The sequence below is a fragment of the Sinocyclocheilus grahami genome, unplaced genomic scaffold (assembly GCF_001515645.1).
Source record: "Sinocyclocheilus grahami isolate Dianchi unplaced genomic scaffold, SAMN03320097.WGS_v1.1 scaffold10.1, whole genome shotgun sequence".
In the NCBI taxonomy this organism is placed as follows: Eukaryota; Metazoa; Chordata; class Actinopteri; order Cypriniformes; family Cyprinidae; genus Sinocyclocheilus; species Sinocyclocheilus grahami.
In genome coordinates, this window is record NW_015505189.1 from 4,252,990 (window position 1) to 4,268,680 (window position 15,691).

Sequence of the window (15,691 nt, forward strand, 5' to 3'; positions counted from 1 at the left end):
CAAGACATACGTGTGTGTGTGTGTGTGTGTGTGTGTGTGTGTGTGTGTGTGTGTGTGTGTGTGTGTGTGTGTGTGTGTGTGTGTGTGTGTGTGTGTGTGTGTGTGTGTGTGTGAAAAAATATGTACCACATGCAAGCAAAATCTGACAAAACCTCCTACTGAGGACATTTAAAGATATCATCTGTTTGAAAATTGTCTCAAATAATGTAAAATATAAGTATTATAAATTATAGTAATTATTGAGAGTTTTTAATTTATAGGTTAAATTTACAGCTGTAATAAAAACAATTTAGATGTCTATGGTATGTCCCCATTTAAAAGTAAAATGTGTGTGAATGTGAATCCAATTAAATACACTCTGTGTGTGCGAGTTAAGTCAAATAGATCCTCTTACACATGTCCATGCTTGCCCCTTATCTGAAGCATTAATTATGTTTTCTTTTAATTAGTGTAAGTTCTTAATTAGTCCATTCACTAAGCATTCTGATCTCGTCCAGTGAGGGATTAGTCAAACTGTGGGAAGCTCAATTGAATAGTAAAGGAGCTTTTATATCAACCAGGATATTTTTGTATTGTTATTGTTTAATATGTGGTCTATTTGTTTAAGCTCTCTAGTTTAACATGGAAAAAGTGCCAGTCTGTTGATATGCTTCCAGTTTAATTTCATTTTAACATGAGAGCTACGCCAGCGCTTTTATTGTTAAGGTCAGATCTCGTTTTAAAGGCTGGCACCGGGAAGCGGCACAAAGTTTGGCCAACTTTCCTTGTTTCTATAGTTATGTGTCAACTAGACTATTAGCATATTCTTGAGAATAAGTCTGCCTTGCTTTCTGCAGCTGGATGAGCCAGACTACTGAAAACTGAGCAGACGTTATTGACGTATAAATATGTCTGGCCATGTATGTATTCAGCATGCTAGAAAGTTTTGTTCAGAATAACTCATATTTGTGATTTAGTTTCAATAATACATTAGTGGTCTGTTTTCATTTGAGACTGCATGTTCTCTTATTACTTTGAACATTATAACAGAAGATCAAATATATTAACCAAACCAGCTAGCTCCAAGATGGATCCTAACATTACAACATTATAGACAGGAATGAATTACTCATCCCATGAATCATTATGAATCATATAATTCAGGGTTTCCCAACCAGAGCTTTATGAGTTGATGAAAAGCTAATAATTGCATCAATTAAGCACTGCATTCATTTTAATGTGTTTAATGTCAATTTGGGAATGCGGTGTGTGCTAGGTTCACTTTATTTACATTCACATTCACATTGCAATAGTAAATTACAGCATTTCACCAGTGGTCTGTTAAAATGGTCTGTTAGAGTTTGATGTTAAAAGCTCAAGGGTTTGAAAGTGAAAAATGTAATTAAATATTTAATTTTACTACTGTAACTTGAAGTTTCCCTTAGCAGTCGAGTCTTTGTTCTTTGTGTCTGGGTGTTTCATCCGTAGACATTTTATATTAAATTAAATAGCAGTTTAAATAGCAATCGCAGTATATGACAGAATAATCACAATAAAAATAAAAGACTGTTTACTTGCATGTCATCTGGCCATCAGCCGATATCAGAGAACTGTGAACATACAAATGTTAAATTATTGAAATATTTACTTTGACAAAAAGGAAGAAAAAAAAAGTTTGGGAAATATATAGGGAAAAATAAACACAAGGATGCTAGGACGTCTATGTAAACATCTAGAAAAAAAAGTAATAATATAAAACAAGATGAATTTACATAATTACTGTTTCATTATCCTTTCTAAAGACTGGTTGGAAATTGTGAGATTAATCATAATTATTTAGTAATTTTTATTTGTATTATTTATTTTTTTTAAACATAGAGAATGTAGACAGACAACCAGCCATACAACAGTAAACGGAAAACAAAACAAATAAATATTTTAGCATAGTTTTATGTTTCTCTTAAGCATTATACATATAGCTCCACCATTCTGGAAAATAGCTGACTTTAATGCCACAGCTCAGGATAGTCTCTACTGAAGTCTGGGATTGTGTGTGTGTGTGTGTGTGTGTGTGTGTGTGTGTGTGTGTGTGCGTGTGCGTGTTCCTGTGGATTTATCAACCAGTCAATGTTGTCAGGATGTCATTTTCCTGCGGCTCCAGAGTGATTAGTCACATGACAGTTATGGCGCTGGTGATTGGCTGAAATTACCTCTGTGTGTGTGTGTGTGTGTGTTCACAAGTAAGTTTAACTTTTAATAGTGTAATTAGAGGTTGATTGAAAGTGGATTTTGCCAATACCAATATTTAAGGTGGAAAAACAGGCCAGTAAGCTAGTTAGTTAATATGACAGTCAAAAATATGAATGAAAACTTTCCACTTAATGTAATGGTGCTACATTTTGTTACACATTTAACAAATAATGATTTATCCATGAAAATGTTTTGTAATTATTAAATAAACTAAAAATAGTTGACACACTACTGTGCAAAGGTTCAAGGTTTGTAAGACCAGTACAGTTAAACAGTAATATTGTGAAATATTATTACTATTTAAAATACCTGTCTTTTAATTGAATATATTTAAAAAATATAATTTATTCCCGTGATGAAAAGCTCAATTTTCAGCAGCCATTACTACACTGATATCAATGTTGGAAACAGCTGTGCTGCTGAAGATTTTTGCGGAAACTGTGAATATTTATTTATTTATTATGAAACATTTAGGATTATTCGTGAATGAGTTCAAAAGGACACCATTTATTTGAAATCTTCTATAAAATTATAATATTTTGTAATATGTTTATGGTCACCTTTGATCAATTTAATGTATCCTTGCTGAATAAAAGTATAATTTTTTTTAACCATATTGACCCCAGATTTTTGAAAGGTAGTGTATACATTCAAACTGAAATCTCAAAAAAATAAAAATAAAGAAGTGATATACAAAATTAATCGTAGAACACTTTGAAGTGAACGTTTAAATCTGAAGCTGGTATATTGGTTGACTCCAATAACCTTTCTCTTTGTCTTTTTGTGTTTTTAGGTCTTCGTAAATGAAAGAGTGTTGTGAAGAAGAGCCGCTCTGCCCATTCCTCCTCTCTGCTCTTCACCTCTTCACCTTTAAAACACTTTCTAGCAACCCTAAATCAGCCCTTTCTGGAGAATTGGAGAATTGGCTCTCTGATTACCATCTCTGGACAAAACACAGTTACTCCATCCAGCTGCCTCATTTAGATGCTCTTATACAAGTGGCTGTAAAACATATCTAAACAAAAAGGTCCAGTATTTTGTTGGTGTGGTGTGTGGTCCACGGGTTTGAGTTATTCAAGGGGAGTTCAGTTGTTGATGTTCACCGAGTTCCAGCTCTGTTTGTGTGTGTGTGTGTGTGTGTGTGTGTGTGTGTGTGTGTGTGTGTGAGTGTGAGGAGGGCCACCGTGTGCTGTTTACCTTCACATGGGATTTGCACAGTAAAACTGAGGAGGGAGCCAAGAGGAGGAAAATGGGTGCGGCCCAAAAAACAAGACATAGCAAGCTGACCTCCTACAAAATAGAAGCAAAGGAAGCATAACATATAAATACAAGAAACAATTAGAGCTTTTCTGAGTTGTTTTCTGTCATAGTGTGATGTATAATTCTCATGATTCACTGTCAAATTCAGTTTTAGTCTTTTTTTTCTAGTTTTAAGTCTTGATTTATATGCAGTGAATCCCAAATTAGACACTCAAATCACACTAAACAATGCATAACAGTAATTACATTAGATCAAATATACATCTGCCTGAAGAATCTAATCACACTCATTTGTTTTCGGATTCTTACTGGTTTGATTTGCATCTAATGCAATGACATTTGTGCATTTTAAGTGTGACTTGAGTTGTTTTGGGGTCACTGTGCATGCCGTGAGTATTTTTTATGTTAATAATCATCATTTATTGCACAATGTGTTTGTATCAATCTTCGAGTTGGGGCTTCCTCTGGTAGTCAGTCAGAACTGGCAGTACACTTATTACATAACCTCATTCTGTTTTCATAATTAATATTATAATAGGACTGGCTGATGTTATGAAAGACAAAACGGTTCTTTCATCTGAATGGTGCTTGTAATCAAATATTAGTTTGTGAACAAATCGTCAGCATGTCCTTATGTGAATGAGTAACGGTTGAGTGGCTGTCAATGTCTTTCACTGTAGATGCAGAGCTACTGTAACTGTTTACTGGAAACATAAACCTCAAAGCACAAATGACTGACCTGACATGTATCATAGTGTGTATGACATGTTTTAATGAGAGGGACTGTGTATTTCTCGCCAAATTTAGATGTGAAGGCAAAAGGCAAAAGGTCAGTATGTATTTTCTAGCTTTCATAGTCTTAGCTTTCATACTTGTAATCCCAGATGTTTCATATCATAAGACTTGTGTACTGTATTGGCAGCATTTTTGGTCCTAGTGGACTGATGGTAAAGGAACAGGGCATATTGAGGTCTTAAAGGAATAGCTCACCCTTGCTCTTGCCAGTATACCTTTAGTTTCCCCTTGGAATGCAAAAGGAGAACTTTTGAAGAATGCTCATGTTGCGCTTTTGCATACAGTTAAAAAGGTCAAACAAAGCACTTTAAAAGTGGCCAGTCTTAAAAATACAGGACCTTTATTGGCATCTGTGGTTCCATGAAGAAACTTTAACATCCATGGAAAAACGTAATTACACGAAATTACAACAATTCTTCATATTGTTCTATCCTTTAAAAAAATGGTTCTCTGCAAGGTTAAGTATGTTCCAAGTCGTCAGAAGTCATACAATAGCTTTGTGCTTTTGTTGTATGGAAAAGAGCAGCATGAACATTCTGCAGAACGTCATCTTTTGTGTGCCACATATGTAAATCAGCAGTTTTATAATGATATGATGGTGAGTGAAAATAAAACATGATAATGATCATTTTTAGTTGAACTACTCCTTTAAACATTGTAAGGGTTCGGGGAAGTTTTAGCAATTAGTCTGTTAACTAAATGGCAAAAACAAACATTTTCAGCTTAATAACATTAGCTTGCAGTTATCTTGTACAATGTTCTGTTAGGTCCTCATCAATCTATCATGCCCCCTAGTGTTCAATGTCTTTCTGTACAAGACAACTCAACTCTATGGACCAGGAAAACTGCATTTTCTACCACTCTCTGAAAATACCCATGTACATTTGTAATTGTAGCATTTAGAATATTCAATATAGGACAGCAATGATAGTCTGCTGCATAAATGTTATAAGGAGAAAAAGAATGATATAGATTTATATCACACCTCTCCTCTCATCTTTAGGTTTTCTTTTTACAGGTGTTTTTTGTAAGCACTTTTTGTATCTCTTTTCTGTGTTTGGTCTCTTCTCCATAGTTCTTCATTGACTGCCTGTCCATCAACACGTGTTTGCTGACCAGAGTGTAAATAGATGTTTGTTAATAAAAGTATGCTTTTCATGTACTGATTACACATCTTGTTTGTGTTTGGATTGGTGCTTCTGTCTTTGGCCCACAAACATGACAAAACAGACACACATCCTACAAGCCTCCTCTGCAGATAGAAGAGGTTAAAACCTGTCCTGTGCCTATTTTGGTGTTACCAGTCAGAAATGAGTGGCCTTTTAAAAATGTCTCGTTATGCTATATTATCACAAAATTTTTGTAAAATCAATTACCACAGGTTTTGCATTTCTTTTTTGTAACTGATTGCTCGTAGGCCTCATTGATCTGAGCTTATGCACTTCAGTTTTTGAGTGGGAAATTTTGGCAATATTCAGTAAAAAAATAGCACAAAGTACAAAAATTATCCTGCCTTGTTATATACCCTCTGCAAGTAAAGTCAGTAGGTTTTAGTCCAATGCGAAAACATCATTTTCAAAAAAGAAAATTCTCTACGGGTCAAAACGACTGGAACTCAATATGAGGGTTAATATGTAACAGAAGCAGAGCTTTGACAAAGATGTGCAATGCAAATTGTTTTATTAATGAAAATAGAAGTGCAATGTGTTAATACAGTAATAATAAAATATTATTATACAATATGATCTCTTATAAACTGCCATCTGAAAATTCTTTTTATATGTTTTTAAGATTTCAAATTCACAAAAAGCTGTTGACTTGGCATGACACAAAATCAACTTTGGTTTTGTCCAGAACTTACAAGCATGCAAAACATTTTAAAGTACAGTGACGTCCAAAAGTCCACATAAAAAATCTGGGATTTAAAATCTCATTTAAACCTGGAGTTTTACAGTGGTTTTACGATTATGTATGTATGTATGTATTTATTTTAGATTTTTTTTTTAGATCATTAATGAAAATTTTTGTACAGATGGAAGTGCTGCTGTCATTAAATTATGGGGAAAAACCCAATTACTATGACATTCTGAAATTCATATTAATATTTCAATCTCACTAAAACTGATATATAAGCTGATATATAAATAATGATATATAAGATTATATAGTTCTATAAACTGGGTCAAAATTATAGATTTTTCTTTTATGCCAAAAATCATTAGGATCTTAAGTAAAGATCATGTTCCATGAAGATATTTAGTAAATTTCCTACTGAAAAATTATTAAAACTTAATTTTTGATTAGTGATATGCATTGTTAAGAACTTCATTTGGACAACTTTAAAGGCGATTTTCTCAGTATTTAGATTTTTTTTTTTTTGCACCCTCAGATTCCAGATTTTCATATAGTTGTATCTCGACCAAATATTGTCCTATCCTAACAAACCATACATCAATGGAAAGCTTATTTATTCAAATTTCAGATGATGTATACATCTCAATTTCAAAAAATTGACCCTTATGACTGGTTTTGTGGTCCAGGGTCACATATGTGTTTGTGTCAGAGCACTGATGCTGATTTGAAAGCTATTTATAACATTTGTAGAGTATTTTTAGCACTATATATCCCAAATGCAGTGCAGTTCTTGCTAATGACACGGTTGTGCAACAGTATGTTGCTGTGTATGTGCTTCAGGACATGACTGCTCGCACACTCCCCCGCATAACTGCCCTGCATATGGGGCAGTGGCGCAGACTGGCTACGCAGTCCATGCAGACGACCAGGTGACCACAGGAGATGAAGACCATGGAGACGAGTTTGTCCATGCAGACCTTACAGGTCCTCTTTTCCTGAAGCTGTTGCAACTGATCCTCTGGACTCAGGTCTGATCGCACTGAAAAACACACAAATACACAAGTTAGGATGTTTCAGATCAGTCTGGGTCAGTTGAAATGATTGATAGTGTGATCTGTTTCATCCCAGAAGCTTCTAGATGGAGAGAAGATTAAGATATACCCAAACACACACATTATAAGTGCAATGACAGCATGTTAATATGGACCTTTCTCCCTGTCTGAGACCTGCGTTCTCGGCGTTCTCTGCCTCTCCACAGTCTCTGAGGGAACAAACCATCCACACGAGGGAATGGCACATTATCAAACATTTGATCATATTTTTTATTGCGATTAACAACACTTGGCTATCAAACTATAGGTGGCATTAAAGAACTAGTTCACACAAAATTAAAAGTCTGTCATTATTTACACAAAACATGTCTACAAATGAGGCCCAGAAGGATGGAAAAGAATGCAGGGTCTCAAGTGTATTTAAAACTTATTTGAATTTGATGTTGTTCATTGCTACTTAAAAACATGTCGCTCATGTGCAAGAAAAATCAGTGAGTTCAGAGCAACAAAATTGTCAAACACATTCATCTAGTGCTTGTTCATATGGAATATGGAAAAGAAAAAAAATCATTAAAATTAGTGCAGCGGAATGCAAAAACTGTTGATGCAAATCCTGGAACACAAAAAAATAGAATGAAAAATAAAACTGCCAAGGTCAGGATTTTTGCTAAATAATATCTTAAATTCTGTTTTTCATCCAAACCCTATTTCATGCCTTCAGAACACTTGAAATATACAGCACAAGTTGCATGGAGTATTTTGATGATACTGTACCTTTGCATCCTTTTTTAAAGCTAGAAGGTGGTCCCCAGCGAGCACATATGTTTGAAGAACGTTTTGCTAACGTTACCATTAAGTTATGAGAGTTATTTTTGAATGTTCTCTAATTTTTTTTTCAACCAACGTTAAAGATAACATTAAGGGAATTTTACTTTTAAAATGTTCTCTGAGTGGTTTAAAGCAAATAGTAATAATGTTAGATGAACATCCAACTTAAAAAATGTCAAAATTTAACAATGTATAAATAATGTTTTTAACTAACATTCTGAGAACGTTATTAAAGACCAGATAACTTTAAACGAACGTTCTATTAACATTACTGGAGAGAACCTTGCCAGAATGTTCTGAGAGCATTCCTTGTCAGCTAAGTTGATGTTCATTGCAATTATATGGACAAGCACCACCTTGTGTGGTCCAAAAAAGAAGGGTATTTGACAGTATAACAACACCAGGGAGAGTAAATAATGACTGAATTTTAATTTTAGAGTGAACTGTTCCTTTAAATCTCCTTCTATAGATCTTAGTCAGGGTAGCGCCATATTTAATATTTGACAAGAATGAAAACGAGGCTGTGAGGGACTGAAGTACTGTGCGTTTGATTGTTCAGCTGATGAAAAAGAAAAACTTTCAGTAGACTTAAACTCTATAAGACAGTTTTGAAAGTTGTAAGTTGTGAAAAGTATGTGATCTGGGACCTTTATACAGTGCGTGCCATTGTAAAGACTCTAAGTCTATCCTTCACAGCCTCATTATCATTCGCATTAAATTCAATGGTCAGTAGCATCATTTAAATTATGTAAACTTTAGGTTATGTAATTTAAATTTGTTCTATATTGATAGAGGGCTTGGAAACAGAGGGCGCTCCACACCTGGTCTGGTCCGTATCCCGTCTGCCTTTCCTCCTCCTCGGCCTGTAGGACGTCGCTCACCAGGTCAGAGACCGAGGTGTAGTGTGAGCCGGTGAGCAGGTAGCGTGACTGCACTAGACTCTCCACTAGCGAGTGCTGGAAACCCATCTGCAGCACCGCGTGCACCACAGGGGACAACATGGCTGCCGCCACTGAGTTCTGCCCACCCAGCACCTCTGCCAGCGGGACAGCACACAGGAACATGAGTGCATGCGTAAGGGGGACTGTGCGCTGCACTTGTGAGGGCCACATTTATAAAAATATTCTTAGTGAGAAAGTTATTGCTAGTAAAAAGGTTCATAAAGGGGCCCAGTGGGTTTTAATTAAAATCTAAAAATGCCAAAGGTGTCTTTAAAGGAAGAGTTCACACAAAAATAAAAATTTGCTGAAAATTAATTCCCTCTCAGGCCATCCCCGATATAGACGAGTTTGTTTCTTCATGGGAACAGATTTGGAGAAATGTAGCGTTACATCACTTGCTCACCAGTGGATCCTCTGCAGTGAATGGGTGCCGTCAGAATGAGAGTCCAAACTGCTTTTTCACTGCAGAAAACAATATCATGGATGCTTTTTGTTTTGCCAGAAACAACGGTTTGAAGTTAAAAACATTTTAGTGATGGAATTTTTTGTTACAAACACGCAGATTTTCACTTCTCAAGACATTAATTGATGGACTTGATTGGTGTGGATTACTTGTGGATTACTGTGATGCTTTTATCAGCTGTTTGGATTCTGACGGCACCCATACACTGCAGAGGATCCACTGGTGAACAAGTGATGGAATGCTACATTTCTCCAAATCTGTTCCCATGAAGAAACAAACCCATCTACATCTTGGATGGTCTGAGGGTCAGCAAATTTTCAGCAAATTTTCATTTTTAGGTGAACTATTCCTTTAAGGGTGCTTTATTACAACAAAAATGTATTTGCTTTATTACAACAATGTGTTTTTCTAGGTCCTCACAAGTAGATATAAATAGAGCTTGTGTGTATGATCTGTTATGCAAAGCAAGATATTGCTGAGGGTAATTTATTCAGTGATTTATGCAAAGAGGTATGTTTGTTAAGCAGCATACATTAATTTAAAACTGCAAAATGTTATCTTAAAAGACTGACAGTTAGAGTAACACTGATCATCGTCATTGTTAGTTGGTGAGGACAGAGAAGAAGAGAAGGTCCTTTGCTTGGGTGAAAAATAAGTTGTGTGAGCTGGAACAATAATAACAACTCCCGAGGAATATAAAATGCATGGCAGCATAAAATGCACCCTGATATTTCCTGCTTATTAAACGGCTTCTTGCCCCAAAATAAATACAGTAAATACTGATTTGGGTTTATTTTATTGTTTTAGAGATAGAATACAAGTACAGCTATGAAGGAATTATTGATTTCCAGGACAAGCAGTCAGTTATATTGTGTTGTCATGGACAATGGTTATTACTCAGAAATATCTGAGTGCTGAACACTGTGAGTGACCAATCAGAATCAAGTATTCTAGAGAGCCGTGTAATAAGCACACATAAGAGTCTGTTTATTCATATAACACAAGCACTACCCACAAAAATGGAACATTTTACAGGACATAAGAATTGCAGGAAATACGTAAAGTCAGGAGTTTTCAAATAGGGGCCTGTGGATGCCCCCCAGGAGCCACAGGGGGGTGCAAAGGGGTCCCTGGAAAATTTGAGATAAAATAATTTTACTAAGAAACAAATCTGTATATAGTTTTGTGAAAAATAATTTAAAATAATTATTTTTCTTTATTACTGGTTGTATGGCTCTATTTTGATTAAAGCTACTTTTAAGCCATAAGCTACACAAATAAATCTGAAATTAATTGAAAATATATTTGTATTATCTATTTTATGCTTTTGTACACAGTATTAATGGCTCTTTATATGAAAATATAAAACTGCCTTTATATTTCAGTGAGGAGCCCCTTGCCGGGGGATCATCATATTTGGAGTCCATGGTCCTTATTTAAACATTTGAAAACCACTGCACTGTGCCTTTAAAAAAAGTTATTTTGGATTGACTTACCTGATCTAAAGTTTCCTGCAGCTGATGACAGAGATCCACCCTTTAAAACAAAGAAAAACATTTAAAATTTATAGCAATCTTGCAAACATACTTAGTTGTTAAATTGACCGTAAACTGAGTGTTAGGCGCATCATTATTGCTTATCACTCTCTCATTCATGTTGAAGTAAGACTGCTGGACATTGCTCACATATTCCCGTCCTCTGGATTGAAGCAAATATTCACATCTTTGGAAGCACAGACAATATTAATAATGACCATACATGCACTAAAAACACTAAAACAACATCAGTTTGGATTTTAATGTACTAAATGTCTCTTTAGTATTCTCTGATTACTTTGTATTGTACTTAGCTATTGTGGAATAAAACCTTCCTGTGTGCTGAAATTCTCTTTAAATCATCTGCATGTCGTTTTGTGTATTTTTGGGATTTTGGGATCGTAAATATATCACTGTCGTAATTACAGTGGATAGTATGGAAGCTTGTTTCCATCATAGGATCTCTTGATATAAATATAAGACAAACCCATCCACTAGCTTTTTTATTTTAATTTTGGCCCTCATTTCCTCATATCTCGAGGCTGATATGATATTAAGTTAGTTTAAAATTAGCTACAGAAATACATCTCAATATTTACAAAGCTTGTAAATATTTTCAAGTAATATTTACAAGTAAATCTTCAATTATCCATAGGCTACTCTGTCATTAGTTACGTTACAAAAATTGTGTCCAGTTAATTTTTTTTAACTATCCACATTTTTTCCCATAAGTGCTGGCGCAGACATTTGTAATGTGTCTGGCTTCCGGTCTCATCCTCATCTCATGATATTGCAAATTGGTGTGTCTTACCATATTATTTGAATGTATTATCTTAATTATTAACACACTGGTTTGTAATGGAAACAGTTTTACCGTTTACTGCACGTATTCTTCTCGTTATTTCCCTACAGCGGCTAGTGAACCGGAAGTCTCACACATAGGCTTACTTCAGCGTTGAAAAATAGTTTTTAAGGGGTCATATGATGCGATTAAATTTTTTCCTTTCTCTTTGGAGTGTTACAAGCTCTTGGTGCATAAAGAAGATCTGTAAAGTTGCAAAGACTAAAGTCTCAAATCCAAAGAGATATTCTTTATAAAAGTTAAGACTTGTCCACGCCCCCCTAAAACGCCTCGTTTAAAGGGGTCATATGATGCGATTTCAAGTTTTCCTTTCTCTTTGGAGTGTTACAAGCTGATTGTGCATAGATAAGATCCCTGAAGTTGCAAAGACTAAAGTCTCAAAACCAAAGAGCTATTCACATCACAGTGGAGTCAGCTGTCTTAACCGTGGCTTGTGTACTGCAAACACATACCAGCTTCATCACTGTGTCTGTCACGCGACTCTTTTCCCCTTACGGGCTCTGTCTTTGCATTTATTTTGAAAGATGAAGCTTGAAAGCCCGGGGTCGTCACATGTGGTTGCCACAAGCCCACCGGCCGCTCCTTCGTCGAATCCACCGGCCGCTGCTCACTCTAAGGTGTGTGACGCTGTGTGAAACATTTTATGGAGGACTGTTTCCTGAACCTGCAGAGTAGCCTACAATGGGTCTGTGATCAAAGGCTGTTCTATAAAGTGGGGCAGTTCCAACTTTGCAAGGACAGTCTGGCGCTTCTGACTCACAGCCTGTAAGTACATTTTTTATATTTAAAGGATTTGCCACTGACGATTCAAACGCGAGTTTTGAGCAGTGTAGAGTAGCGCTTGTTGTTTGTCATTTCTCCGATCACAAATGCAGACATGGTTTTATGTTTATGGAGCGCGATACGCAACGCAACGTGTAAATACACAGTATAAGTCATTATAATCAGTAATTATGTTCCCACTGGATGCAACAAATGCCTCGTTTGTGATGGGTTTTATTGGTTTTGTCTCGTCGCTCCGGCCGGGACACGGCGTCCCAGTATGTTAAGGGACTTAACATTTCCGTCACACGCTTGAGGTATTCGGCCAATCACAACGCAATGGATAGCTGGCCAATCAGAGCACACCTCGCTTTTCAGATCGACGAGCTTTGTAAATATCGAGGCGTTTCAGAAAGGCGAGGCATAGAGGAGAAACAATAATGTACAGTATGTGGAAAATAATGTGTTTTTTAACCTTAAACTGAATAAACACATTGCATTACACCAGGGTGCCCAACCCTGCTCCTGGCGATCGACTGTCCTGCAAAGTTTAGCTCCAACTCTAATCAAACACACCTGCCTTTCATTTTTAAGTGATCCTGAAGACCTTAATTAGTTGCTTCAGGTGTGTTTGGCAGTAGCAGGGTTGGGCACCCCTGCATTACACCAAATACACAAAATAATGTTCTTTTTAGCAATGTCATATGACCCCTTTAATGCTTTTTTGACCACATCTCCCAGAATCCGGTACTGGGGCTGCTTTCTCCATTTTGCATTATGAAATAGCAGTTAAAAAAAGAACAGCAGATCATTTATCGGTGTACACAGTAGAGCTTTTAGCAATTTTATTGGCATTACAGTGGCTGGAAGGAAATAAACAGAACCAAAATGTAATCATAGCTTCTGACAGCTTATCTGCTCTATCTAGTATTCAATCTGGGAAAACATCATGTAGACAAGATATCATATACCAGATATTCAACTTACTTTTAATACTGTATGATAAAGGGCTGGATGTTTCCTTCCTTTGGGTTCCTGCTCATGTAGGGGTTGAAGGAAATGAGATTGTAGATATTCTGGCCAGAGGAGCAATAAAGCATGAAACAGTTGATATACAAATACCGTTATGTAGAACAGAAATCAAAACCATTATTAAGGGACATACAAGCAAAATATGGCAAGCATACTGGGACATAACTGATACTGGACGACATCTGTATAACATACAAAAACAAGTAGGCTTAAATAGTATCAGGCAGAGCAGGAATCCAAAGGAGGGAAAGATAATTACACGTCTTAGACAGGTCATGCTGGTTTGAATTTTACATTACAGAGAATAGGAAAACACCCCACTGGTCTATGCAACCACTGCAACACACAAGAAACAGTAACAGTTGTATTTGTAGGGGTTATTATAACACAATTCTTTAACACCAACCCCCATAGTGTTGGGGAAAGTAATGCATTACAATATTGCGTTAATCCATAAAAAAGTAACTAATTACGTTTTTATGGAAAGTAATGCGTTACGTTACTTTTTAAATCTGCACAGGGCTTGCTTGTTTGTTTTTAAAATAAAAAAGTTATATTTTTGGCAAATATATAAAAGCCTTTTCACACCAAAAGTGACATGAATAAGCCTTAGGCTGAAGGGAAAGTACATTTAGAATGCAGAAGAAGACATTTTAACACACTTCAGCAATAAAAACAGACACACAAATGTTTGTCGAGAGTAATTTGTGCTTATTAGTACAGTTTAACTGGATCATCGAAGGTCAGAAGCAAAGGCATTGGTTAATAGAATGGGAATAAATAAATAAAGAATATTTGTGTTGTTTAACATTTAATTATTGCAGTTTGTGTCATATCCCTGAGAGGTCAGCTAAATATCTACAGCGGATCTAAATATTTATAATTAATTATAACTAGTTATGATTAATTATTCATATTTCCCCATGAGCTGATTCGCTACATCTGAGTTGCATTATTTTTTATACATTTTGAGGAATACTGAATCTGTGTTTTTTGTGTGTGTGTGTGTGAGTGAGAGGAATTAATGCATATTCATATTTATTATAGAACTACAGTAACATCTTCAGATTTCTCTCAACATGGGGACAGGAGAGCTGTCAATCAATAAATTGGAAAAAAAAGTAACTTGCCTTACTTATTTGAAAAAGTAAATCAGATATTATCTTGTAAATTAAAAAGTAATGCGTTACTTTACTAGTTACTTGGAAAAAGTAATCTGATTACGTAACTCGCGTTACTTGTAATGCATTACCCCAGGGGTGTAGATTACCCGCACTTTTTCGGGCAAGTGTGTTCACACAGAGGTTTTCAAGAGCTGATGTGAATAAATATCGATTTAAATTCAAAGAGACAGGATAGTCTGTGCATGATCTGATGTTTTATTCGGACCCAGAATAAGGCGAGATGAACATTGCGGAGCGCTAAACACTCATGCAGTGTGTGTTTCATTCATACTCGAAGGCCGGAGGGCGCTCTCGCGCAGAAAGTCGTATGAGGAAATTCCAGATATGGACAAAAGCGTCCAGCTATCGCAGCTATCGCTGTACGAAAACAGTTGTTTTCACAGAAAACAGAAACGTTTGGAAACATGAAGACATTAAACATACGATTGCAACAGTATATGGTTTATTTGTGTTTGTCAAGTCATCTCCAGGAAATAAATAAATTATATGAACAATGCAGTGCTAACTGACATAGCATTTATTACAGTATAGAAACTATTCTGCCTTATGTGATAAAAAAAAGTGTTTGTAGTATATAAGCAAATCATTGTCCAGCAGTTATCTGATTTCTAAGCCAATTAAAAGCTAGAAATGAGAGAAAAATTTAAGTTGACTATAGGCTACACTACCAGTCAAAAGTTTTTGAACAGTAAGATTGTTCATGTTTTTTTAAAGAAGTTTATTTGATCCAAAGTACAGCAAAAAAGTACAATTTTGAAATATATTTTACTAGGCTATTTAAAAGAACTATTTTCTATTTGAATATATTTTAAAATGTAATTTATTATGATTTCAAAGCTACATTTTTAGTATCATTACTCCAGTCACACTATCCTTCAGAAATCATTCTGATAT

At 35.6% G+C, this 15,691-nt stretch overlaps 2 protein-coding genes across 4 annotated transcripts in view; one reads left to right on the forward strand and one right to left on the reverse strand.

Moving 5' to 3' along the window:
* LOC107594068 (sodium/potassium-transporting ATPase subunit beta-1-interacting protein 3-like) overlaps window positions 1-5,443 on the forward strand; it is a 72,664-nt gene extending 67,221 nt beyond the window's left edge. For all 3 annotated transcript variants that reach the window (XM_016284029.1, XM_016284012.1, XM_016284021.1), the window contains one exon: window positions 3,023-5,443. In XM_016284029.1, coding sequence (XP_016139515.1) covers window positions 3,023-3,036 — 14 coding nt within the window. In that variant the 3' untranslated portion in view covers window positions 3,037-5,443. The remainder of the gene's footprint in view (window positions 1-3,022) is intronic.
* A 1,531-nt stretch (window positions 5,444-6,974) lies between these two features.
* Window positions 6,975-13,795, reverse strand: LOC107594456 (baculoviral IAP repeat-containing protein 7-A-like). Its single transcript, XM_016284514.1, has 7 exons — window positions 13,769-13,795; window positions 13,578-13,657; window positions 11,066-11,144; window positions 10,919-10,958; window positions 8,840-9,054; window positions 7,346-7,397; window positions 6,975-7,177 (listed from the first exon to the last, which is right to left on the reverse strand). The coding sequence occupies exons 1-7, from the start codon at window positions 13,793-13,795 to the stop codon at window positions 6,975-6,977; spliced, it is 696 nt and encodes a 231-aa protein (XP_016140000.1).
* Between the last annotated feature and the right edge of the window lie 1,896 nt (window positions 13,796-15,691).